The 25,127-nt window shown below is 50.1% G+C and overlaps 1 protein-coding gene across 7 annotated transcripts in view; it reads left to right on the forward strand.

The window, feature by feature from the left end:
• LOC138537634 (ADAMTS-like protein 2) overlaps nt 1–25,127 on the forward strand; it is a 678,742-nt gene that overhangs the window by 169,279 nt on the left and 484,336 nt on the right. For 5 of the 7 annotated variants that reach the window (XM_069641470.1, XM_069641466.1, XM_069641468.1 and 2 more), the window contains exons 2-3: nt 16,887–17,027; nt 18,479–18,554. Coding sequence is in view for 3 of the 7 variants with exons in the window: in XM_069641466.1 (XP_069497567.1) it covers nt 16,996–17,027; nt 18,479–18,554 (108 nt within the window). In the remaining 4 variants the exon portion in view is untranslated. Of the gene's footprint in view, nt 1–16,881; nt 17,028–18,478; nt 18,555–25,127 lie in introns of all 7 variants that reach the window. The other 2 variants (XM_069641465.1, XM_069641464.1) reach the window with 1 other exon arrangement.

Raw genomic sequence — 25,127 nt, forward strand, 5'->3', positions numbered from 1 at the left:
CAGCCTACCAACACTTTCTTTCAAATCCGTTGACATTATAGCTCCTACCCTCTCCCCGCTACCTCCTGTCCTATCCTTTCCCTTATCCCAGGCAATATTGAGATCCCCAAGAAGAACAATATGACCCCACGAGAACTCTTCCAGCAACTTCAAGACCCGCCACAAAAAGGGTTCCTGGCCCGTGTTGGGAGTGTATACTACCGCTATTGTCAAAGGGACCCCTTGACACTTCCCTTTAGCTATGATATACCTCCCTTCCTTGTCTCTAAGCACCCCATCGAGTTTGAAATCTACCGTATTCCTAATTGCCAGGGCTACCCCCTTAGCTTTGCAGTGGCTCGAGGCGTGCAGAACCCCACAATTTCAACCTGCCCTGATCCCTATGAAGTAGATGCGTCTCCTGGAGCCCCATAATATCTGGCTTCTCCTTTTGCGTGAAGTGCTCCAACTTTTTCCTTTTAAGGGGGGTATTCAACCCCCGAACATTATGCATTAGCCACCTAAGGGAACTCCCGGAAGCGAAAAATCGCTGAAAGCGGGGGGTATTGTGTCCCCCTTGACCTGTATACTTTGCTCGTTGCCGCCCCTCCAACCCTCCCGAAAACTCCCCAACCCATCTCCCTCCCCCCTGAAGGTCAATACCTTTCCGCCCTCTCCTCCCCCCAAACTCGGGCATCATCGCCCTTTCTACTTCCAACATGGTTGCGCCCCCTACGACCCCATGAGCTAAGACACCCTATAGAGGCACACCACCCCTTTCTTCATATGTCGAATCAAGGCTGCGTGGGAGAAGTACTACTTGTATCACCGGGAGCTCCCTCCCTCTGCCGAGTGTTTCCCCTGGGGCCCCTTCTCCTCCTTTCTCGAACCGTCGTCCAGTCCCAAGGCCTTGATCCGGAGCGGCCACTCGTGCCCGGAAGTCCCGCGCCAGGGGGGGTTCCTCCAACTCGATATGAAGAAGAGCAGCCCCTTCTTGGAGGGATGTGATTCGTCTCTGGGACACCTCCCAGTCAAAGAGCAAGCCAAAGGGGAAGGTACACCTGTAGCGAATCGATCTCTCATTGAGAACCTTTACCACTGGGCCCATTAGTCGCCTCTTTAGGAGAGTGCTGTTCGCCAAATCCTGAAAGAGGGCGATCCTCTGACCCTCGAACATAATTGGTTCACGTAATCTCGCCTCTCTGAGAACCGCTTCCTTCTGGGCATATCGAGTAAAAGCAGCTAGGATATCCCTTGGCCTCGCCGCCTGACCTTTGGTCAGTTGACCGGTTCTGTGCACTCGATCTAGCTCCACCGTTTCCGGGCTGCCCGTGCCCAAGATGTCAGCGAAAATACCCTGGAGCACCGCTTTCAAAGACTTATCAGTCACAGATTCAGGCAGCATTTTGACCCGGATGTTGACCCTGCGAGACCTGTTTTCCAGGTCTTCCGCTTGAAGTTCAAGATTCCTGGTGGCGACCTCCAGCCTCTCTATAGCTTCACTATTTGCTGCATTTTCTCTATCTGCCTCTTGAAGACCTTTCTCCAGGATGTCGGTCCTCTCCCCCAGTTGACGCATCTCTTGCTTTAACTCCCCTACAGCTTCGCTCAAGTCTGTGTGCAATAACTGAAATTGCTCTTGAAAAGTCTTAGTCAGGTTTGCCTGCAGGGAATGCAGTTCACCGATGAACTCCTGCCTGGGCATATTTGCCAAGTCCTCTGCCTGCCCTGGCACGAAATCTTCACCTGCCGCTCCCCCCGAGGCCCCGGACCCTTCCTTCAGGTTCTGTGCCGACCACATGGCGCGTAGAGTACCCGTGCTGTATCCAGAGGTCCGCAAGTGCTTTCCCCTTCTGCCCTTGGGCCTTGTGGTCATGCCGGTAAATTCTCCTCCAGGTGGGCAGCTCCGATCCTTCCCTGGCTTCTTCCTGAGTCTTTATCCAAGGACAATTGCTGGCCCCAGGACCACTCGCGCAGCCTCAATTCATCCCCCGATTACTAGGGGACCCGCATAGTCCGATCCCCTGCCTCCACACCCAGGAGCCACTCTACATCTCTCGTTAGGGAAGTGAAATGTTCCTCGCCGCGTTGACCTCGTTCCCAATGACAACCTGCGGGCCCTCCCGCACCCTGCTAGGCCTCAGGGGCGAGCAATGTCTCCCGGGCCCCTCTTCCACCCCCGGGGGCAGGGGGGAGCAGGTCCTAAGTTCCCCCGCGGACCAAGGCAGGCAGGGCAACCGCTATGGGTCCTCTCTCCCAACGCTTCAGGGGTGCGCCACCTCCCAACGCAGCCCCGGAGCTCTCACCTTACGGCTGACTGCCCTTGGTCTCCACACGGTCCCAGGCCGCCGGATCTGCCGCCGACCGCGTCCTCCACTCCCAGGGCACTCCCTCTGGGAGGAGCCAGGTATGGGTGCCTCCACTCCCCGCCGCCTCCGGGCTCTCCTCCTCTGGCACACCACGCAGCTTCTGGTCGCGGGGGCCACCCCCCACCGGGCCCGCTGCCGGACCCGACCTCCCCCGGCTGCCACCGCTCCCAGGTCTCTCTCTCTGGGGAGTGCCGGTGATGAAGGCGGGAAGGCCGCTCCAAGGCAGAGACGCTCCTCCCCGGGTCAGGCCCCGCGGCCGTGCTCACCGCGGGGGCAGGCCCACGGCGACTCCACGCGGTGCGGCGCGGCCTCCCCCAGGCTCCGGCAGCACAGCGCCGCACGCAAGCGGGCCCGCGGTGGCCGCCTCGGCAGCTCCTCCTCCTCCGCTCGTCGGACGCGGCGGCACACTCCCGCCTGCTGCGGTGACTCCGGCTCCAAACACGCCGCCAACTCTCTTCGACCCCTCCTGAGGTTCGTGGGGGTCCAAACGATGCCTGCACAGGTCCGTTGAGGGTGTGGTGGGCACCTTCCCTACAGCCGGGTCCAGGGAGCGCCGTCGGCACAGCTACTCAGTGCCGGCGGCCATCTTGGAATCACAAACCTTTGTTTTGTTAAGCAAGTGCTCTAAGAGGCAGGTTGCAGTGCAGCGCAAAACATTTCATCATTCTGAAAATGAAGAAATACAGCCATACTGTAAAGTCATCCTCTAGTCCAGAGAAAGACCATCAAACCATGTGAAACCCAGCTCGCTCCTAGGCAATCCAGGACAGTGGGCAGATGCAGATTTTGGGGATGGGAGAGGCAATTTATTGGGCACTGTCCATTATTGTTCACTACTTTCCTGGAGACAGAGGGGGTGCATCGCGATATCAGTCCTCCCGAGCTTCGCCAATGCCCCTACCTTGCACCCAATACCCACCCCGAGCTTCGCCAAAGCCCCTCCCTTGTAACCAACGGATCACTAGAAAGGAGGACTAAGCGAGCCCCAATTGGTTATTTAGCAAGTAATCCCACTATTACCCATTGCTGTAGTAAGCTGTTCCTCACAGGCGCTAAAAGAAAATCATATCAGAAATAGCAAGAAACAGAAATTCTCACATACCAAAGAATGCAACAATTCTGAATTTGGGACGGGAAAGCAGGGCTGCTGCGTTTGAGGTCTGCAGTCCTAACTGTTCATATAACGCCTCATTGATGTTAATTAGAAAAGTAACATAGAAAAACAAAGCTCATGGCTGGAATACAAAACTCTTCCAATAAATTGTATTGCAATGTGCCTGTAGTGCTCATTGCCCTCAACAAGGACCCTTGGCGCTCATTTTAGACCAAAATCAAACAACGGAAATGCATACAAAGCAGAGCCTGATGTGGTTAGTATCGACAAATACGCATGGGTACGGAAAAGCCTACCTAAAATAATACCTTGTGCCAATTTACACATACGTTTCTGGGTTGTAGTACTATAATAATGGATGTTATTATTTTCCGAGAGCATTCCCTATATTAACATTAGAAATGTGATTGCTTCAGGATTCCATACTTGCATTCTGCAGGTTTCACAAAAGACTGTGTAGAAGGTGCATTAACCTACTACGCTATCCATATTGCTCTAAAATATGCAACACAGGAATAACAAATAAATACCATTGTCCTTACAACCTTAACCGGGCTGGTCAGAACTCTCCTACTTGTAGGTCACCAGGTACCGCCTCAGAACTCTGAGAATTGAAAAGGAGAGGCGTAGGGATCGTTCCAGTTCCAAAGGGCCACACATTGTGCCTCACTCTTAGCTGCTCCATTCGCTCCTATTCCTTGTCCAGAAGGACCAACCTAGCACTGATTGCTAGTTACTTACTCGAGCGTGTAACTGCAGCACATGTGGTCCTTATCTTGGCCCCAGCATGAAGGCAGCACTTTATTTTGTATGCACATGTGTAATTCTTTTTTCTGCACCTGCACAATCCGAAAGTCATCAATTTGACCTTCTTGTTGAGTTATGATATGATATGATAAGTCATTTATAATGCCCCTGTACACAAGTGTTTCTATGCGCGACAAGACAATGGGGGGGGGCAGAGGGTGGACAAGACAAACGATCTTACTAGGCCTTGTGTCATTAGATCGTGCAAGTGTGAGACGAGAAGTGCGAGGGGAATGGGGGAGAGAAGTGCTAGAACAAGAAGTGCAAGAGGAAGGGGCTGGGGAGTGCCAGGGAGAGGGACACAGAAACGGGCAGAAATGCTCAAAGGTAAGTGCAGCACAGGGTAGCACGGCTCTGGGTAAGCAACCAGTCAGTGTAGGTGCCAGGTGGGTTCATCATGGGCGGGAGAGAGAGAAAGCAGAGGAGAAGTGGAAGGTTTTGAGCTGCTTCCAGAACTTCAGGTTGTCCGGCTCAAGTTTGAGAGGGGCAGGGAGGCCATTCCAGAGGGAGGGACCTGCGGAGGAGAGAGATCTACCCCCACTCTCTCCCTGGTGAAGCATCTGACCCGTAGAGAATTAGAGGTAGCTCAGCGAAGGGCTCCAGAAGGAAGGTATTTAGGAAGATTGTTGGATGTAGTGCCGGCACCAGCTTCAGCCCAAGAAAGCCTTGTGGACAATGCAAAGGGTCTTGAACTTGATCCTTGCAGCCACCGGGAGCCAGTGGAGAGACTTTGGGGCTGGAGAGATACAGTCCCTGGGCTTGAGGCCAACATTAAATCTCCCAGTCCTGTTCTGGATTAGTTGCAGAGGGCAGAGGGTAGTGAAAGGCAGATGGAGAAAGATGCTGTTGCAGTAGTCCAGCCTAGGGAGAACCAGGGCTCTGGAGACAGTGAGTTTCTGGGGGATAGTGAGAAAGGGAAGATTACCTTTGAGGAGGTGCAACTGTTAGTGGGACTTCTTGGCGACATCCAAGATGTGAGGAGAGAAAGAAAGAGTGAAGTCACTGATGACACCAAGGTTTTTAACCTCACAGGAAGGCGAAGGAAGAGGGCTCAAGGAGGGCAGCCATAGTGAGAGAGGGAAAGTGGCAGTAGGAGTCCCAATGAGAAGTATCTCCATCTTACTGGCATTAGGGCAGAGATCGTTGCAGGTGCACCAATCCTGAATCGCAGATAGACAGTCAAGAATGAGCAAGAGAGGAGAGGAGACTGAGAGGAGCCTGAAGGAGAGCTGAGTGTCATCCGCATAACACTGAAAGTTGGAGGAGAAGGTAGAGATCAGGTGGGCCAAACGGGCCAAGTAGAGGTTGAAAAACCAGGGTGAGAGCATAGCGCCCTGGGGAACGCCACAGGTGGAGAGAGAGGTGGCGGATAGAAAGAAACCAAGTTGGACCCCGGAGGGGCGGTACAAGAGGAAGGCGGTCAACCACTCCAGGACCTGATCCGTAATGCCCAGGTTCCCACAGAGTCGATTGATCAGGATTGCTTGGTTGACTGTGTCAAAGGCAGTGGATAGATCAAGGAGGATGAGGACAGAAGGCTTGCTGGAATCAAGGTTCGAGAGCAGATTTTCATGGGTGGTCAGCAGAGCAGTTTCCGTGCCTCTGGCAGCTCTGTAGACAGACTGATGGTCATGGCGACATCCAGCAGATTCAGTGTGGAGAGTATGCTGGGAAATGGACAGCTTTTCCAGGAGTTTCCTGAGGAAAGGGGTAAAGAGAGTGCTAAAGTAGTGAATCCCAGCCTGACTACACTGCCATCTGCTGACCTCGCCCCATGCCCTAGAGAATCTGGGCTGCTGGTGGCCAGCACATGGGAATGCTGTGTGCAAATAGCTTTTTGGCACCAACCCTCCCGAAGTATGTTTGCAGAAAGGCTCCCCTCAGGAATGGTTGTGTATGGTTCTGCCAGCAAATCGTACTCTCCAGTGTTGGAAATAAAAACATGACTAATGGATTTCACCTCGGTAGTGAGTGGGGAGAACCAGTTGGGCAGCCTTAGCAATGGGGCGGGCTGGGGTGGAGTCATGGCAGGCAAGTGATAGGCTTTTAAAAACTAAAATAAAAGGGCTAAACTAGCACTCTGTTATACCATTATTGCTTCCATTGTGCATACATCTGACTATATATATTTTTGGTCAGGTTGGTTTATTTGTGCACATTTCAAGTAATACCTGTATAACAGAGTGTTAGTTTAGCCCTGTGCTTTGTTGTAATACATGCACAGCGTCCCAGCCAAGCAAAAAAGGCACAGGTTGAGAAAAACCTATTTGCACGCATTATCGTGGGAGCAGACTTAGGTTTGCTCATCTAAGGTGCATGTAATGTTTTAGTTTGGTTTGACACATATTAGATACTCACATATAGCAATATAGAAAGAGCAACACATGCATTATTGTTGTGGTTTCAGAGGTTATAGATAGGGCAGTATTATAGGCCCTGTGTTTAGTTGTTGTATCCAAAGTTATTGTCCGAAGTGAGGTGTGCAGGAAGATTTGAAACAGGTGGGAGATGGAGTCAGACATGCACTGTGGTAGAAGTAAGGTCAGTGGGTCCCATTCTAACTTTGCCAGTGCAGTAATAATGAGCCAGTAATACTGTTTACCGACATGTTACCTCACTGGCAAAGTACAAGTTTGCTGGTGGGGTGCCTGATTTACCATCAGCTAGGAGCTGGAGGATAGTCAGGTGCCTTACTGGCAAAAATTGATGGTATTCGGTAATACTGGCAATGGGACTCCATGGAAAGGGGATTTTCACCCGTTGCCGGCACTCGTAATCCGGCACTAATAATGCCGGACTGAGTGCCCTTAAAGGTAACACAGTTTGGTGGGATCTGGGTGAATTTACCACCCAGATACCTCCAAACGTCTAATGAGGCCCAGTGCAACATGAACAGAATAGAACGCACGCCCTGATGTGGAGCTGTGGCTCTGTGTGTAGCTCAGTTCCAAAAACAAATCCCCTTTTCCGTTCCCCAGAAGAGAAGCCGAGGTCAGAGGCACCTGTGGTGCACAGATAAACTCTAATTGTATCCAGCTGCAGGGCCTGAACGTGGTGGGAATGGAATATGAGCTGCTGGGAGAGCTGGTAGGGATGCACCCTTTGAAGGAGAAATTCATGCGAATAGGGTATAAGGTTTTGTGATGCCAATTGGTAAGGACAAGATTTAGAGCACTACTGCCCTCCCCAATGAGCGGTCATCCTTTATGAATTACAAGTAGACGCACAATTAAAACGAATAAATCCCTGAAATTCAGACTCAAGAGTGGTGCCCCAGTCACGTCATTACTGGGCACCTGTGGTTTGAAGGACATAAGGGCCAGTCGTGTCTGGAATGTTCCGTGATTTGGGATAGGAGGAGCAGAGATGATGCCCATAAATTTAACGGGGAGGCAGCTTGTGTGCACCATGGCATCTGGTATAATGAGAAGGACTATTGTCTTATCAAAGTAGAGTTGGCCTCAGCAGTTTACTTTGATCGTGTCTGGATCGGAAGGGTATCAAGTGGCAGTCTCAATTCATTAATGTGTCAATACGTTTAAACTACCAATCCTGTACCTGGATTGAATAGTGACGATGTAGTAGCCCACGTGTTTGGGGTAATGCGTTTAGATAAGATGTGGCTAATCGGTCCAGGGACTATGGGCGACATTAGCATGTTCTAAAGGTGGAGCCAATGAGTGTTGTGGGATAATATTATAACATATGTATTCAAATTCAGCAGTTCAACGCTATATAATCTGTAACTTCGTGGGAAGTGACGAGCACCGTTCATTTCGGTTTTACGGGACCATCTGAGACCTTTTGCATGTAATAAAACGTGTTTTCCCTTGCAAAAAGGTGCAGTTATTATTTGGCCTTTTGGATTATGTTTACCGTTCTGGTTTTGGGTTGCTATTTTCTTTACAGTTTTTAATTTAGCTTTTTACATATATATCAATCCCTGTAATAACATTTTGGGTAAAAATAGTATTATTATTATTATTATTATTATTATTATTATTATTATTATTATTATTATTATTGTTATAGCTTTATTTTCCCCCTATTATATGTAAGCCTACCCTAAATTCACAAGTATACAAAGTGATTTGAGCCTAAAAAAAAATCTCTGTTTTACAACTTTACTATTAAGACTGAAAGAACAATACAACCCCGGCGGTAGCTGTGCCGGTAAAAACGGCAGGCTGCCGCCGGCGTTGTGTTTTTTTCCAGCGCCTGGCTTTAGGGAATCACCGAAGCCAGGCGCCGGAAAAAGTTACTCTCCATTCCCATTTGAGTCCCATAGGACTGAAATGGGAATAGGGGGGACGGAAGCACCGGCACTGTGCGCAACAGTGCCGGTGCATCCGTCAAAGTCTGCTGGCGGGTGCCGTTCTGCCCGCCATGGTCAGACCTGGCGGGCGAAACGGCACCCGCCAGCAGATCGTAGTTTGCCGTTCCGGACCGTTGTTTCCGGACTGGCAAACTTGTTATGAGGCCCAGTGAAGGAAAATGCATCATGCAATCACGTGTTTGTTACCATGGTTCCCCACAACATACAGCTTCATGCACCCTGCCCCTTTCTACCCACCCACCATTTGCCCCGCTAAAGGGACAGGGTCAGACCATAGCAACCCCCTCAATTTCAGCACAGTTACTTTCACCGAGCTGGATAGTGTCTTCATCAATATACATTTTCTGCTCCCATTCCAAGAAAGAAATGGTCCACATTCTAATGGATTTCTAAGAGTAAGTGGACATTTAAAACCAATCAAGAGTACTCCAACTGCAGCATTCCTTTTCAAGGTAATTAAAAACAAACAGCGAGGCACAATTTAATGTGCTTAATGACTGCTGTTGCCATGCATTTCAAATTTCAGTATACTTATCAAGGTGTAACGCACCCAATCGTTCCGACTTGTTAGTGCTTTCTTCAGTTTGTATTGCTGCAATATCAGCAAACCTCCTGCAACATCACAGCTGGAGAGTCTCAACAGCTCCTCCTGTCGCAATATGCACCACCATTATAGCTTTGTGTGATCTCTGTCAGTTAATTATTTATTCCTACCATCTTATTTTAATAGCAACGTATTGCTGCCATTAAGTAAACCTGGCACTCTGGCGTGCTCACGCACTCGCGGTGCGCTTATCTCAAGACATTGATTGTGGCACCTTGTTCCTCCTCTTGAGATTCGAGCAGTTCATGCTGCTATTTGTAGTGCACATGTACATTTTTTACTTGTTACTATTTGCTATAGTGTTTTATTCCCTCCCATCAGTAATTGGTTAGTAGCTCTATAGTGATATTCAACAAACAGTGATCATTTCTAAGTGGGACATTTTTTTCTCAGGCAGAAAGGACAATTAGCACCCGGGCAGGGGGAGCAGCCAATCAGGTTCCATGGATCGCGGGATGAAACTGCTGATCTCAGCCCGTGTTCCATGGAACCCGCTGGCTGCCTTCTCTGCCCGGACCGCCATCTTCTCCCCACTCTCCCTTTTTTCTTTTTATATTCTTATCCCCCTCCCCAGCCTGACTTAAATGATTGTGGCGGGGGTGAGGCCCGTCGCCACTGCTGCTTCTCTCTGTCTCCCACTGCCAGCCGCAATGGAAATGGAAGAGTGACTTCGTAAGGAGCCCCGCCTTCCATCTCCTTGGTGGCCATCTTGGAACTGATATTTTGAGGCGTCGCGTTCATTCATAGAAAAGACCACGCTATCAGCATGCTGGGTTACCGCGTTGGTAACCCGGGGAGCTAATGGCGTTAGTAACCAGTTCCATGTGCTACACCGGGGGTTAACTTCTTGGTGCCCTCGTTAAACTCCCTCGCTTCACTCGAGCCATTAACTCGGGCTGCTGGCCCACCTGGTAGCCCGTGGAATGGGTTACTAACGTCATATTATACTCTGTGCGCCTGGCAATCGTGCTCGCTCTCAGGTGACAAGAGCTTCAGGGAGGTCATCTAAGTCGAGGCAGGGATGGAATCACAAGTGCTGCCCAACCACCAGGTTCTGCTACAGATTGCCTTCAAGGGGTGCATACATTGCCAGTCTCCGCTTCTGTCCTAATTAACTCCATGCTGCCATGATCACACATAACACCATGCTAGATCGGCAAAAGGTTACCATAGCAGCAGCCCATAGGACTGCAGGGAGGGGGCCCACAGAGCATCAACGAGAGTCCAGAGAGCCGACCGACCTCCCTTCCCCTAGCTTTGCCACTGTCAAGGAAGGCGCCAGTTGTCATTTGGGGGCATCTCAACCAGCAGATTTCTTTTTTCTATCAAGGTGCCACAGCTGTGAAGGGATGGAAAATGCCCCCCTGCCCTCGCCGGCTGTACCAGCCCTGCCCTTTCTCAAGGCATTGAGCTGTCAAGTGTCTGAAGTTCTCCACGTTTATTAAATTGAATTAGAATTTGCTTTGTTAAGTCTTCAGTCTTCAATATTGCATTGTATATAGGTGTTGCCAGATTGTAATTGGTTTTCTACTGTACAGCACAGTGATCATTGTTGTTAGACATTTCTGGTTTAAAAGGTAGCTAAATAAATATATATGATGACATATACCACTTGAACTTTCCATTAGATTTGGCTGTGAGCACAAAGGGCTTGATTCACAAAGGTTTGCGCCTGGAGCATCTCTGAAACTCCCTTGATGACATCTTTGTGAATCGTATTTAACCGGTAGCCTCCCAAAGATGCTGCAGACATCGCCAGATTGGCTCAACTTTTAGGCGGTAGCTGCCGCAAATTCCAGATGCTCCTGGGCTTGCCTCACTCTAGTGCACGTCTTTCAGAAACAGACTCAAACTCTTTAGTGGAACGAGTAAAGGGTGGTGTTACAGTGATTCAACTTAGTGGCAGAAATAGTTACTTGTAAGTCCAGTTCTCCATAATATGGTTGTCTTATTAGTGTAGCAGATCTAGTGGTATTCTACACCCTGAGACTCCCCACTACCATGTCTCTTACTTGTGTGTTGCAATGCACCGATTTGGGTCATCTGTCATAGACTCCAGAGAATCCATATATCGGATATCTTGCATATTGTGTGATGTGCCCTATAAACCACTCGTCATCCCATCCCGATAAATGGAGAAATCCCATTTGCCTAACAGAAAACCAGGATCAATATATGTCCAATGGGGCGGTGGGTGATACCTGTTATGTTATGTTAAACAAATTTGTACTGCACACGTTCACCCAAGGGCATCTTGGCGCTAGGGAACCCACAGCCAAGAAAATACACATCACTGGCGTAAAACAAAAGTGCCTTTAATAGGCGCCTAAATTGGAGATGGTTCTGAATACACCTAGGAGCGGAAAGTAGGTAATTCCACAGTTTACCAGCGGCAATTGAGAATGCACGGCACCCAACCCTAGATAGGTAGAATTTAGGTACCAAGACTAGGCAGGCATTACCAGAGCAAAGAGGTTGCCTGGGAATATAGGGAACACATTTTCCTTGGAGTAAGTCAGCCCCCTAGGGATAGTACGCCTGGTAGAACAGAGAAAGAGATATAATTCAATCGCTTGACCACAGGAAGCCAGTGTGGTGAACGGAGCACTGGGGTGATATGAGCTCCATTGGGGTATTTGTGGCCAACCGAGCAGCAACATTTTGCAAGAGCTGCAACCGACGAATAAGGGCAATAGGCTGAGCTAGGAATAGGGCATTGTAGTGGTCATTACGACTTACAACTAACAAGGCCAGTACCAGGGGTCATAGATGACTAGGCAAGAATGCCTTACGGCCACTTTAAGAAGAAAATGGCCCATTTTACAGACCATGCTCACCTGGAGGCCATCGAAAGTGAAGAGGAAAGATAAACACACAAGTTTGTTACCATCATCACTTGCACAGGAAAATCACCCAGAGCAGGAGGCCAAGAAGAAGGAGTCCAAAGTGTTGGATTAGGGGGAGAGCCAACCACCAGAATCTCAATCTTGTCCCCATTAAGCTTGAGCCAGTTGCTGTTCATCCACCCCCTCACGGCTGTGAGGCACTCACACAGGGGCGCGAACACCTCTGCATGGTTAAGATCTAAATGAACAAAGATCTGGGTATCGTCGGCATCGGAGTAACACCTGAAGACTTAGGAGCGGATGAGACAGACAAGAGGCTAAACATAGATGTTAAATAGCATAGGGGACAAGGCAGAGCATTGGGGAACGCCACAGGAAAGTGCATTAGAAGAAGAGGAGAAAGGGGGAAGAGAGAGCAGTCCGCCCCTATCTGTCAGGATGGGCGTAAACCATGCCAGAATGGGCCCAGAGAGACCTGCCGAGACCAGGTAGGACAACAGAATGGAGCGGTAGACCGTGTTGAAAGCAGCCGAAAGAGCTAACAATATCATGGCTTCCACTCCACCCTGCTCAACCAGCCTGGCCAGATCATCAATTACAGACAACAGGACGCTCTGTGTGCCACACCCCAGCCTAAAGCCAGACTGCAAGGGGTCAAAGAAACATGAAGATTCATAAAGAAAGGGAGACAAGAGATAGGATGAAAGTTAGCCAAGATAGAAGAGTCCAGTGATGTTTTATTAATAAAGGGGGATGACATTAGCTTGTTTAAGCTCCACTGGAATGGACCCAGACTGGCAGGATAGATTAACTGCCTTAGTCACCCAGGAGTCCATGCGTATGCTCAAAAGGAACCGGGTCGGAGGGAGCAGCAGACTGCAGCTGACTAACAGCAGTGGAAACTATTTCAATAGAAAACTCAGGAAATTGAGACCAAAACATAGTAGGCGGTGGCCACTGTCTCAGATGGAGATACATTAGCAGTACTCTGACTGCACAGATTAATGTTAGTACGTATATTTTCGATTTTTGAAAAGAAAAACTCAGGAAGCGAGTCGCAGGGAGTTTGAATGGATAACACTGTAGGCATCCGAGCGCGTAGTGGAAGAAAGTGATTTGACCACTGAAAACAGCTCTTTACACTGATTCAGGACCACCTCCACTTTATGAGTGAAAAACCCCTGCTTTGCGTCCCGGAATGCTACATGACAGTCTTTGGTGAGCTGCCGAAACACCATCCTCTCCGTAGACCTATAAGAGAGAGAAGTGCCACTTGCTTTCCACTTGCCTGAGTTTCAAACGCGCTGCTTTAAGCTTGTCAGAAGGACGTGGTCTGATAGGCTTCAGAGGGGCTTCTTGATCAGCCACAGAGCTCAATGTCTGAGATAAAAAGACAGATTAACCACAGGGGCTCTTTTCCAGCTGTAATTGATCAGTGAGAGCATCAAGTTGAGATCCACAGGGCGCCAGTTACGCCTTAAAATCGCAGCAAGCTGAGGCTTAGATGGCGATATAAGAAACTGCACCAAGATTGGTACTAAGCAGTGGTCGGACCAGAGAACTTGGCTAACAGGGGAAACAGAGATCCGAGATCTGAGGAAATTAGATCTAAGGTACCCCCTAACACATGCGTAGGCTCATGAACAAGCTGATTGAGGCCAAGATCAAATAATGACAAAAAAACTGGACCAATACCGGAGCCAGTGGGGGATCATTAAACCTAATGTTAAAATCCCCAAGCACCGTTAAATCAGCGAACTTCACTTGCAGAGACGCTGCAAGATCTAAGAAAGGATTCAGAAAGCTGGAGTAAGAGACAGGGGGGCGATACACAATTAGAAAGTACCCAGAAAATGAGGCAGAGTGAGGCGCACAAAAATGCCCTGTAAGCTTGTAAATTGTCCCTTTTCAGGTGTGAGTAGCTATTACCATAGTTCTTTTTCCCTCAATTCTGGGACTTCTGCACTATAATGAATAGTTTTCTCACTCCTGACATAAAATAACGTGGGAGCACTGTAGCAGTGAATTTGTTAAAAGCACTGTATGTGACAAATACACTCTCCCATTAAAATGATTCTATGCCATACTCATCACACTTTTCACACCTATTTCACAAAACCCACTTCTAAAAGTGAAGAGGAAAAACTCTCAACTCTTTTATATCGATGCTTGTGGTACAGTTTATGTGTAAAAGTGTGCCTTGTCTGGAGTTGTACTCCGCCATGTATGCCATATCTTGCAGCATGGAGTGCTATTGCCTATGCGGAAGCACCTTTCACCTATGTAGTTTTAGGGAATGCAATTGCATTGGGTCAGGGGAAGGAGTCGCACACCTTTTTGCATGGCTAGGATGAATGAGATACTGCACGTATATGCACTAACAGGCCCATTATGCAAGGTGTCCCTGCACACATACTCTTTATTACATCTCTTCTGGCTGGGAGGTGTGAACAAGTCTGAACACCATCTTCTTCACCTGACCTAAACAGGCTTTTGCAGCCCAGTGTAGTGTTATCTGGACATTGTCTTAATGCCGGTGTGCAAGCATAACGCCATTTGCAGACCCTGAGGGTTGGATAGCCCAAAAGGCAGAGCTGCTCCAAGCAATGTCTCTTTGTTGGAGTGGAGATCACCATAAAGAGAAAGCTGTAAGTAGACACAAGTCTCAAGATGATCCCTGGAATTAGCAAAAACAATTCTGTTAATCTGACCGGTAGCGCTGCCAAACTGGACCAGTGAATTTTGACTGTTTAAGGCATTGCAGCAAGGGCTTCCATCTGCAAACCTAACGAATGGAGTTCCAGATCCTAGGACCTTCCCATATATGCAAGACTCAGCACGGTGGCGGCAAGTAAGGGCCTTGGCACAAAAACCATATGCTGGCAAAGTAGTTGCCGGAGAGCCAGCCGAAGACCAGCTGTAAGGTGGACTTCAACCTGAGTTCAAAATAGTAATTTTAAAAGCTTGGACAGCACAACCCAAAGATGGGCAGGAACCACTGGCCCTCATAGAGTAACATAGGCAGAGGCAGAGGGGTGAGCAGCGGTGGGAGCAGTAGAGCTGACAGGTAAAGAATCAGAGACCACGAGAGCCAGAAACCTGTGCAATACTGGGGAAACATGGAGTACAGATGCACACTGAAGAGAGATTTGAGGCCTGGATGCAGGCAGCTGTGGAGAACCCAGACTCCTTACCTTGGACCAGCAGCTTACTGTTGTGCAGAAACCTGGGGCGCGCCTTCAGGGTGGACCTCCTTTGACCCACTGATCCCTATACTACCCCATTGTCAAGGGCACCATCTCCCTTGCTGAGTTATAAGGGTACTATAACCTTTAGAGCAGGGGTCTGGAGCCTTCAGTCCTCCAGATGTTTTGGACTGCAACTCGCATTATCCTTATCCAGCCTAGTCAGTGGTGCAAGATCATCATTGGAGGCCGTGGTACAAAACATCTGGAAAGCCGCTGGTTGTAGACCCCTGCTTTAGAGGTAAAGGAGCAAGACAGTCTATTGAGTAGGACGGCCAATACACCCCTGTATGAGCCAATTCGTGGGAAGTGGGCTATATTCCTTAAATATAGAAGAGGAAAGAGGGACCCTATGGTGTAGGGAAGCCCTAGGGCGGGATGACAAATGGCACAGTGACTGACACCGTGAACTGGGGCACTTTAACCCCGGTTCAGGAAGCAGAGTGCCAGGCACTATCCTCCTGTTGTGGATTACAAATGCAAAGAAGCATGGCATACATCTTTTACGAGTACCTGGTGCAAAGAAGCAGCTGGTTGGTATATCCCTGAGACTTTGACATGTGTCAAAGAAGCAGCTGGATCCTAAATGCCTGATACTGTGACCCGTGGCAAAACACAGCTGGGTGTTTCATCCCTGAGAATGTGACCCGGGGCAAAACACAGCTGGGTGTTTCATCCCTGAGACTGTGACCTGTGACAAAAAAGCAGCTGGGTGTTTCATCCCTAAGACTGTGACCTGTGACAAAAAAGCAGCTGGGTGTTCTATCCCTGAGACCGTGATCTGTTGCAAAGAAGTGGCTGGGTGCCACATCCCTGAGACTGCGAGCTTTGATTCAAGTGACCGCTGAGCGCAATGCCTCCCCTGAAAATGTGCCATTTTTCGTGATCCTGTGAGAGACCAATATCCATACAATAGGAATAACCCAGACATTGTTTACTTTGGCCAGTCCCAGGTAGGAAATCCCTGTTCTGTTTTATATCATCCTTTGGTCTATGTAGGCATGTATACCCTTATGATCCTGTGTGAGAATAAAGCTAGAGGTCAACTATTATTTTGAGTTGGGTGATTCTTGTCTATCCCACACAGAGAGGTGAATGGAATATCTCAACCTGGTCGCTGTGTGCAGTATGTGTTGTTCTATTTCCACCCCTCCGGAATAAGGCTGCCAGTACACTCTCACACAACCTTGCAACAGCGCCCTGCAAAACAAAGTACCGCAAAAAGAAGCATCTGACCAAAACAGCACAATAAAGACACCCTCAACCTTAAAACTCAAGCCCTCAGGACAGTAGGAAGATGGTGGGTGTGCGTGTGCGCAGGTGGTGGTGGTGGGTGTTTTGCAATGTGCTGTGTTGTGTGCCTACTTCCTGACTACCTTCTGGCCTTCTCAGGACAGTAGTAAGTTGTGGCATGTTATGCTTTTTGTTATGTGTACGTGTTGGTTGTTGTTTGGGTCTGGGTTTTTTCAGTGACTGCTCACTAGTCTTGCCAGGATTTGACTGTTTGTGACTGTTGTGTGCTGCATTTTGTGTCTGTGCATGGTGCGGGTCCCCTCACTGACCGCTTTCTGATCTTGTCAGGACAGTAGTGAGGTGTCAGAAGATGGTGCTGCTTTGGAAGACGCTGTCTCCCCCTGGTGGTGGGGTGAATGGAGCTCATGGTCCACTTGTTCCCGGACCTGTGGTGGAGGTGTCATGTCCCAGGAGAGACACTGCTTGCGGCAAAGGTAAGAGTTCTTTCCAAAGTGACCCATGTGGGTTTCCGCCTGCCACTGTCTCCCTAACCCCTCTCTGCATTTGCCTCTGAAGGTCTCTTTCATCACCTACTGTTGCATCTGTCACTTTGTCCCTCATAACTCACTGATTCTGCCAGACACAGTCTTCTTAACCTTCCTGTGTCCCTGCGTGGTCCTTTTCTCCTCACACAGATGTTTTGCGACCACACCACTGTCCGTGCTTCTCTGCCACATTCTCCCTGTTTTGTTTCTGTTCTCGTGGAATATGTGCAAGATGTATTCCCATAACTGACCATGTAATATTAGGGCTGCCGAGGTGTGTAAGGTCTGTCCTCAGGTGGCTGGTCCATGGTTTCTTGAAGCCTCAAAGGTGAAAGTGCGAGTTGGGCCCTTAACTCCATCAGTGATAGCATTCCATATTAATATGCCAGCTTTAAGGGTACCTAAAGTGCCATAATGTCGTAATAATATATTAGACATGTCTGTGCATTTTAATGCGGTTTCATTTGAAACCTCTGGCATAGGGAGGCATACACACCCTGGCATAGAAGACGTTAATATGGGCATTTGGGATACTCTGTGATCTCATTGTAAGAAGCCTGCTGCTTTGGAGCATGGTTTACCTTGTGCGCCCAGTGTGAGCCATATGCTCCAGCATTTGAGATCACACACAGGAGATCTTGAGCCAGAAAGAGGGGCACTCCAATGTACCCATTGACTTGCATTGGGGTACGGGCTATTTTAGGTGGGAGAAAGGAAATATCTATTATAATTAGCAACATTTGTGACTACAAAATGTAGTCTCCCTTGTAAATACGGCGGTGTGGCATGTATTGTGAGGTGTGTGGCCCATGACCCAACATGCCATTTCTAGAGCAGTAAGAAGTCTGCCCTGCGTGTTTTTCACTTGTAGTGGCTGTGCATTCCACATGAGTGGTCATGTGTGCCCTGGTGGGAATTCCGCAGGTCGCAATGGGAATGGTATGAGCTTTGACTGTTAGGGGGCAGCCACTGGGGTATTTCAGTGTGAGAGGTGTGAGGCCTTCTCCGTTCTCGACACTCATCATTGGGCACATGTGGTTTGAGCGTTAGAGGTGGGACCTTTGCTACATAGGAATGGTCGTAGGGTTCCTTGGAGGTCACTGCGTAGAGTGGGATGTGCTCTGCCATCTAGTGGAGAACCAGGTGGCCACCTGAGTGTGTATTGGAAGAGGCGTGAACCTGCCCCTCTGCGGATTCTCACAGCTCTTAGTTAGAAGGATGTGTGCTCTGTTCCCTAGCTGATGACTAGTGGTCCCGTACGCTCCCAGTGTAAGAAGGCGTAGCTCTGTCCCATGACGCGTGATCATAGAGTCCCCTAGCCTTCAGTGTGAAAGGTGTGCATTTTAACACGCATTCCATGGAAGGTGAATAACGCCATGTCTTTAATCTCGTCCCTCCAGGCTCGGGGTGTCTCCAGGGATGGAAAGCTCGGTGTGTGTGGGTCTAGCCAAGCAATACCAGCTGTGCCAAGAACAGGTAAGAACATTTCTTGAGGTAAATCTGATCCACTGTCCTTCGTGTTCTAGGGAAGCAGTACTTGTAAAAAGATTGGGCAGCCGAACAGTGACTACCTTTTCCTATGCGCGATGGGTCATCCTCCTTGTGCAGTGTGTATAGTGTGTCGTGCATAATGCTACACCAACGCTGGGAGCAATATGATTGCTTCTTTATTCCTTACAGTATTTCTGACTGCTATCTTTTTAGCGGGAGCTCCTGAGTTTTATACTGAATAATAGACACCATTTTCAAACACACACCCACATTAGTTGAATAAGTACTTTAGGTAGACATAGCACAGAGTAACAATTCCCAGTGTATGTGTAAAAATAGTACATTTGCATAAAGACACAACCCCACTCCTTGTAGGTTCACTACATTGTGAAAGGCACAATAAATATAAAGACATGGGGGTGGGAAGAGAAGGGAACCAGATATTAAAACAACCAGTGAGAAGGGTTGCATCTGATCCTATTGCCAACACTAACAAAGACACAGGATTTCTAAACCTCTAGGGCATAGTATTTAGAAAATTCAAATCACAGTCAATGAGGGGCCTGGGTGGGGCGGGGGGTGCATTTTATTTATTGTGCATTTGTAAGGCACTAATACATCAAGTACATTTTGTTTCAACCCGCCCGCATGGCAACAGGGAGAGAACATGGGCACATGGGAATGAAAAGCAAATATAACAATGAAAGATAGAGGCGGCCCTACGAGGTCTTGTAAGCATTCAGACCTTGAAAGAGCAGAGAGAGACGGGATGAGAGAGTTGGGGGTAAGTGCTAGGAGTACCACAGAGGAAAGTGCAAGGGAGTAAGCAGCTGTTAAATGACATGGTGACAGTGGTCAACTGCAAATAAGTGCAGGCCTGTGGTGGCATAGGCCAGTGGGTTTCAAGGCAAGTTCTGGGAGCAGGCAGAGGCTTACGGCGATTGGGTGTGGGAGGCCAGGACCCAGGAGGACACATAAGGGCCCTGGTCACCAATCTCAGCAACTGTAGGGTTTGGTAGAGGAGGGAGGAAGTGAAGGAGAAGGTGAAAAGGAAGGTCTTGAGGAGCTTCCATAATTTGAGGAGATCCGGCTGAAGAGGAAGGGAGAGGCTGTACCATTGGTGGGAGCATGCAGAGGAAAGAGATTGGCCACCAGCTCGCTATTTCGTGAAGCACTTGACACACAAAGAGTTGGTGCCGGAGGAACGTAAAGATCTGAAGGGAGAGTATTTAGTGAGAGCCAGTTGTAGATAGCGTGGTAGCACAGGGAGCTGACACAGCGGGACCCACAGGAATCAGTGTCGGAAACACCTGCACCACGGAAACAAGGCAGCATTGCAACAACAGTTTCCCTGGAAACACTGGCACAAAAATGCTGGTGGCACCGGGAAAACCATGCCGGAAACACTGGCCCTGAGGAGCATTCAGTAACCAGGCCCAGGTGTGGAGGAACAGGCCATAGGTGGACCCAATGGACCCATCGCCAGAAAATGAGCACCGGGACTGCTGAAAAGGACCACACTCAACCTACACACACCTTCCAACACAACCATGCTGCCACTCCTAGCAGTAGACATGGACTTGGAGGTGCTGCATGCAGGAGTGCTGCATATGAGCATGAGGTGCTGCAGTGGCAACAGGCCGACAGGCAGTGGAGGAGGAGGAGGAGGGTAAGAATGAGGATGCAGAGGTACAATGGGCAGCAAGTTGTGCCCCGGAGGCGAGCACTAATATCCTGCACAAGGGCCACACCCTGGTCCCTGACTGACAGGCAGATCCACACACTGTACCGCCTGAACAACGAGACCATCCTGGGAATTGTGGAACTCATCCAGGACGACATCCAGAGCATCATTGGCATCCGGAGTGCCATAGCCACCCCCTGTTGAAGGTGGTGTCTGTTCTGCACTTTCTTTCCACGGGCACGTTCTGAAACACAGTCAGGGAGCTGCATGGCATCTCTCAGCAAGCATTTGCAATTGTGCTGGTGCAGGTCTTGGATGCCCTTCTGTGTCATGTGTCGCAGCACATCGCCCTACCAAGGACACAGGCACAGGTGGATGCCACTAAGGTCTGCTTCCATGCCCTTGTGGGCATTCCTAATGTATTGGGCGCAGTGGACTGCACACAGATAGAACTAGTGGCTGCCCACACCACAGAGGAGGTGTATCGAAACAGAAAGCTGTACCACTCCTCCAATGTGCAGGTCGTCTGCGATGCGGACCTGACAATCACACACTGCTTTGCACGCTTTCCTGGATCAACCCACGACTCCATGGTCCTTCGTAGTAGCACGCTGCCTGCATACATGGCACGTCATGGTTGGCAGTGGACCTAGCTATTGGGTGAGTAAAAGCATCAACACACACACCACATTGCAGGTGCACCAGGGCATGGGCGCGGGTGATGTTCACTTGCACTAGTGCAAGGCCCACAGGCACCATGCCAATGCAGGGACACCTTCTGCATGCAAGAGTAGGTGGCCACGCCTGGCATCTACCACATGTGTCAACGTATGAACGTCCTATCAAAATCTGGGCACGGATGGACAGGCACTTGCAATGCACTACAGGTACCAGAATGCATTACTGCCATGACACAAAACCCAGCCTATCCCGACTCCACCCCATCCATTCCCACCACCCCACACTACACATGGCCTGACCAGCATTTCCTGTCACAGGGTGTAGCAAGGTGAATGAGGGCCCGCAAGAACACAGACCCAGATACATGTGTCACACATCCCAATATGTATGCACTTCCCAGTCACCTCACTGTTCCATTCCATGCAGGTGAATCCGGTTATCACCTAGTACCATGGCTGATGACCCCTGTGAGCGATCCATGGTCCCACTAGGAAATCGCATAAAATCGCGCCCACATCAGAACAAGGACGACAATTGAGCAGACCTTTGGTCTGTTGAAGGCACATTTTCAGTGCCTTCACCCCTCCAGTGGGGCACTGATGTACAGGCCAGTGAAAGTGGGCATAGTCCGGGCCTGTGCCATGTAGCACAATATGTGCATTAGGCGGAACATTCCCCTGCCCCCGGACATGGACATGCATCCAGCGGACAAGATGATGAGGATGGGGACGTGGATGCAGCTGCAGACATGCGCCAACACCATCACAGGGATGTCAGGAATGGGCCTGCAGCCCATCAGGAACTCATAGAGAACTACCTTTGAGCACACAGCACCTGAGCACGATCCATGGCACACATTGCATGTGAGGCAGCGCAAAAATAAAGCACACCACTTCACAAATTGAATGTCCAGGCGTGATTTCATTTACAGAACGTGTATTTTGGAATTAACAAGCACGAACAAACGTATGGCACACCACCCGCCCACAACCGGCACCTTCCCAACTAACCCCCCCTAAAAACCCTTACCCTACTAATCCTCTCAAAAACACTCCTCCCCAGCTGACCCTCCCCACCACTCCCTTCCCAACTAACCCTACTAAACACACCCTCCCAGTAACACCCCCTAGGTTGCATAAGTGTCACCTAAGCTTTGAACTGGCTCACTTCCGTGGCCTCTTCACACCGGACCTGCACTTTTGTGGTGAGCCTAACAGGGGTAGGGATCGGCGCCTCGGCTGCTCTGTTGGGAGCTGGCAGGCGTGGGGATTGGTGATGGGGGTCAGAACCTGCCGTGTGCCTGTGCTCTAGTGCCGCCTGCAGGGAAATGGTGAGGGTCTCAGCCAGTGACGAGATTGCCTCGTTCTCTTTCCAGACCCTCTAACACGGGGTTCTACACACTCTTCCGCATCAACCTGGTCTCCTCCAGCTGCTAGCGCACAGGTCCAGTGATCTCGGATGCTGGAGATCGGTGGTGGAAGTGGGTTGTGGAGATCCGAGGGGCTGAATGAGGGACGGTCATAGGGGGGGGTGTTCTGGTGACCCCTCGGTTGTGTCCCCGCCCTCCTGCCCGGCATCGTCATCCGTCGAGGTGGCGACATACATGGGAGGCTGGTGGGGGAGGGGAATGGCCGTCCTGTTGGCCCACATTGCTGTGTGTCAGGGGCAGCTGGTTGTGCCTCTGTTGCTGCAGCAGGTGTTGCTGTAGGGACAGCTGACTGTGCCTCCGTTGGTGCAACAGATGTTTCTGCAGGGGCAGCTGGCTATGCCTCTGTTGGCTTAGCAGGTTGTGCTGTAGGGGCAGGCGGCATGCTCCCTGGGCCTGTGGTTTGCGTGGCTGTTGCTGGTTTGGCCTTGGCAGTGCGCTTACGGGTGTGGCTCTCCTCCTCTGTGTAGCTGTCCGTGAGGTGCTTGGTCCTCCTTGATCTCTGTCAGATGAGGTGCCTGTGGGGGTGAGATGGGCATGCCACGATTCACCTCTGTGACATCATATGGCCTTGCAACATGCAATTCATACAGCGAGTGACATGATGCCTATGCATGGAGTTTCCAGTTCATACATTGTACATTTGTATAGCGCCTATACACAAGTGTTTCCAGGCGCAGCAAGACGAGTGGTGGTGGACATAGGCAGGGGAATTAGGATCCACAGTCGTACTAGGCCTTGTGTCATTTTTGCTGTGCAAGTGCAGGGAACAATAAGGTGCAGGGCAGGGAGGGGGAAGGGGGCAGGGATCGGAGGGGGTGATGTGCAGGGGGTAGGGGGCCCAAGGGGCTGAACAAGTGCTTATGGGAGCCACAGGGGCAGGTGCCAGGGGTAAAAGAGGGGAGGGGAGTACACTGCGAAAGATGGGGTGGACCAGATTTGGGCAAGTCAAGTGAAGTGTGCCTGAGGGCAATTGCTGGTAAGGGATACTTGGGGAGACTGGTCGAGGATGATGGGCTGGCACCAGTGAGACTCATGGGGGACCAGGACCCAGACAGAGTTGTGTCTGAGCCAAAGGGTCAGGAATGTTATCCTTGCGGTCACCGGGAGCCAGTGGAGTGATTTCAAGGCTGGAGGCATGTGGTCCCAGGGCTTGAGGCCTAGAATGATTCATGCTTCCCTATTCTGGATTGGTTTGAGGGGGCGAAGGGAGGTAAGAGGTAGATTGAGGATGAGGCTGTTGCAGTTGTCAAGCCTAGTGAGAACCAGAGCTCTGGAGAAATTCGGCCTGTGGGGGTAGGTGAGGAAAGGGAGGGTGCCTCTGAGGATGTAATCTGCCTCTGAGCAATGTGCAGAGGGGAGGAGAGGGATGAGTCGAAGGTGAAACCAAGGTTTCTTGCCTCATAGGTGGGTGAGGGGAGGGGGCCCATGGAAGGTGGCCAGAGAGTGGGTGAGAAACAGGGCACAGGCGTCACAATGTCTTGCTGGCAATAAGGCAGAGATTGTTAGCAGAGCATGATGCATGAATAGTAGTTAGGCAGTCATGTATGTTAGAGGATGGAGAGTAGGTAGAGGATGACAGCTTACAGGTGAGCTGTGTGTCATCAGCATGAAGTTAGAAGTGAGGTAGTAAGGTGGTGATCATGTGAGCCAGAGGTGCAATGTAGGTGTTGAGGAGCCATGGCGATAGAATAGTGCCTTGAGGGACGCCACAGGTGGCGAGGGAAGGGCCCAATTTCACTTGGGGGCGTCATGTTTGACAGGTAGACGGTCAACCATGCCAGAGTCAGCTCTGTCAGGACAGCCTTGATGTGTGCATGCATGTGAGTGTGTTATGGAGGCTCATTGCTCATGGTGCATGCACACCATCTTGGAGGGTGTGTGCCTTGTGTATGTGTTGCTTCTCATGTCGTCACAGTACTCATGTGGGCATATTGTGTTTGGATGTTTGTGCGGGCGATGCTTGTAAACCCTTGCCCAACGGCCATGGTTCATTGGCCACTTTATGGGTTGGATGTGGTTTGGTGTCATGCAGTTGGACATGTCTCTGTGTGGTGTGCACTGCATGTGCATGCCAAATGTGGTTGTTTTGGTGTGTCATGTTGTACTCTTTGCCCTCTCCAGGTGTCCCTGCACCAGCCTCCGCCGCTCCCACTCCCTTGATCCCTTCGAAGTGCAGCAAACTGCTGCATTTTTCCTCCCATGGCATGAGCTTTTTTGGTGAGGCACTCCCACCACCAGTGGGCAGGCATTCCTTCTTGTGGGGCGAGAGCAGGTTGCGGACCCTCAGGCGGAGGTCATCCCACCGCTTATGGCAGTCGTATTCTGTGCGTGGTACGGGTCCCATGGCTGACACCTTCTGCTCCACCTCCTCCCAGATGTCATTTTGGCACATTTGTGGACTGCGTCAACGGTCTGTGGCAAACAGCTTACCAGCATGCTCCACAATGATGTCTGTCAGGACGGTGAGTTCTTGCTCAGTGAAGCATGGCTTCCACTGCTGCCTTTCAAGGACCCAAGATGCCATACCTGCTGCTGTTGAGATGCATGTGTCTACTTGTCCCGATGGCACCAGGAACTAGGTGATTGTAAGTGGATTGTGTTTTTCAAAATGTCCACTGACGAGCTTCCAGTTCCGGCATTGACATTTACGGTCACATTGTTTCTGTGGGTGACGGTGCCACTGACAGTTTTGCTGACAGTGACACCGATTTCAACCGACAGTGACATTGTTTCCCTCATGCCAGTTCCAACTATACCGGCATGC

The sequence above is a fragment of the Ambystoma mexicanum genome, chromosome 1q, assembly GCF_040938575.1.
Source record: "Ambystoma mexicanum isolate Mex_15411 chromosome 1q, UKY_AmexF1_1, whole genome shotgun sequence".
Taxonomy (NCBI): Eukaryota; Metazoa; Chordata; class Amphibia; order Caudata; family Ambystomatidae; genus Ambystoma; species Ambystoma mexicanum.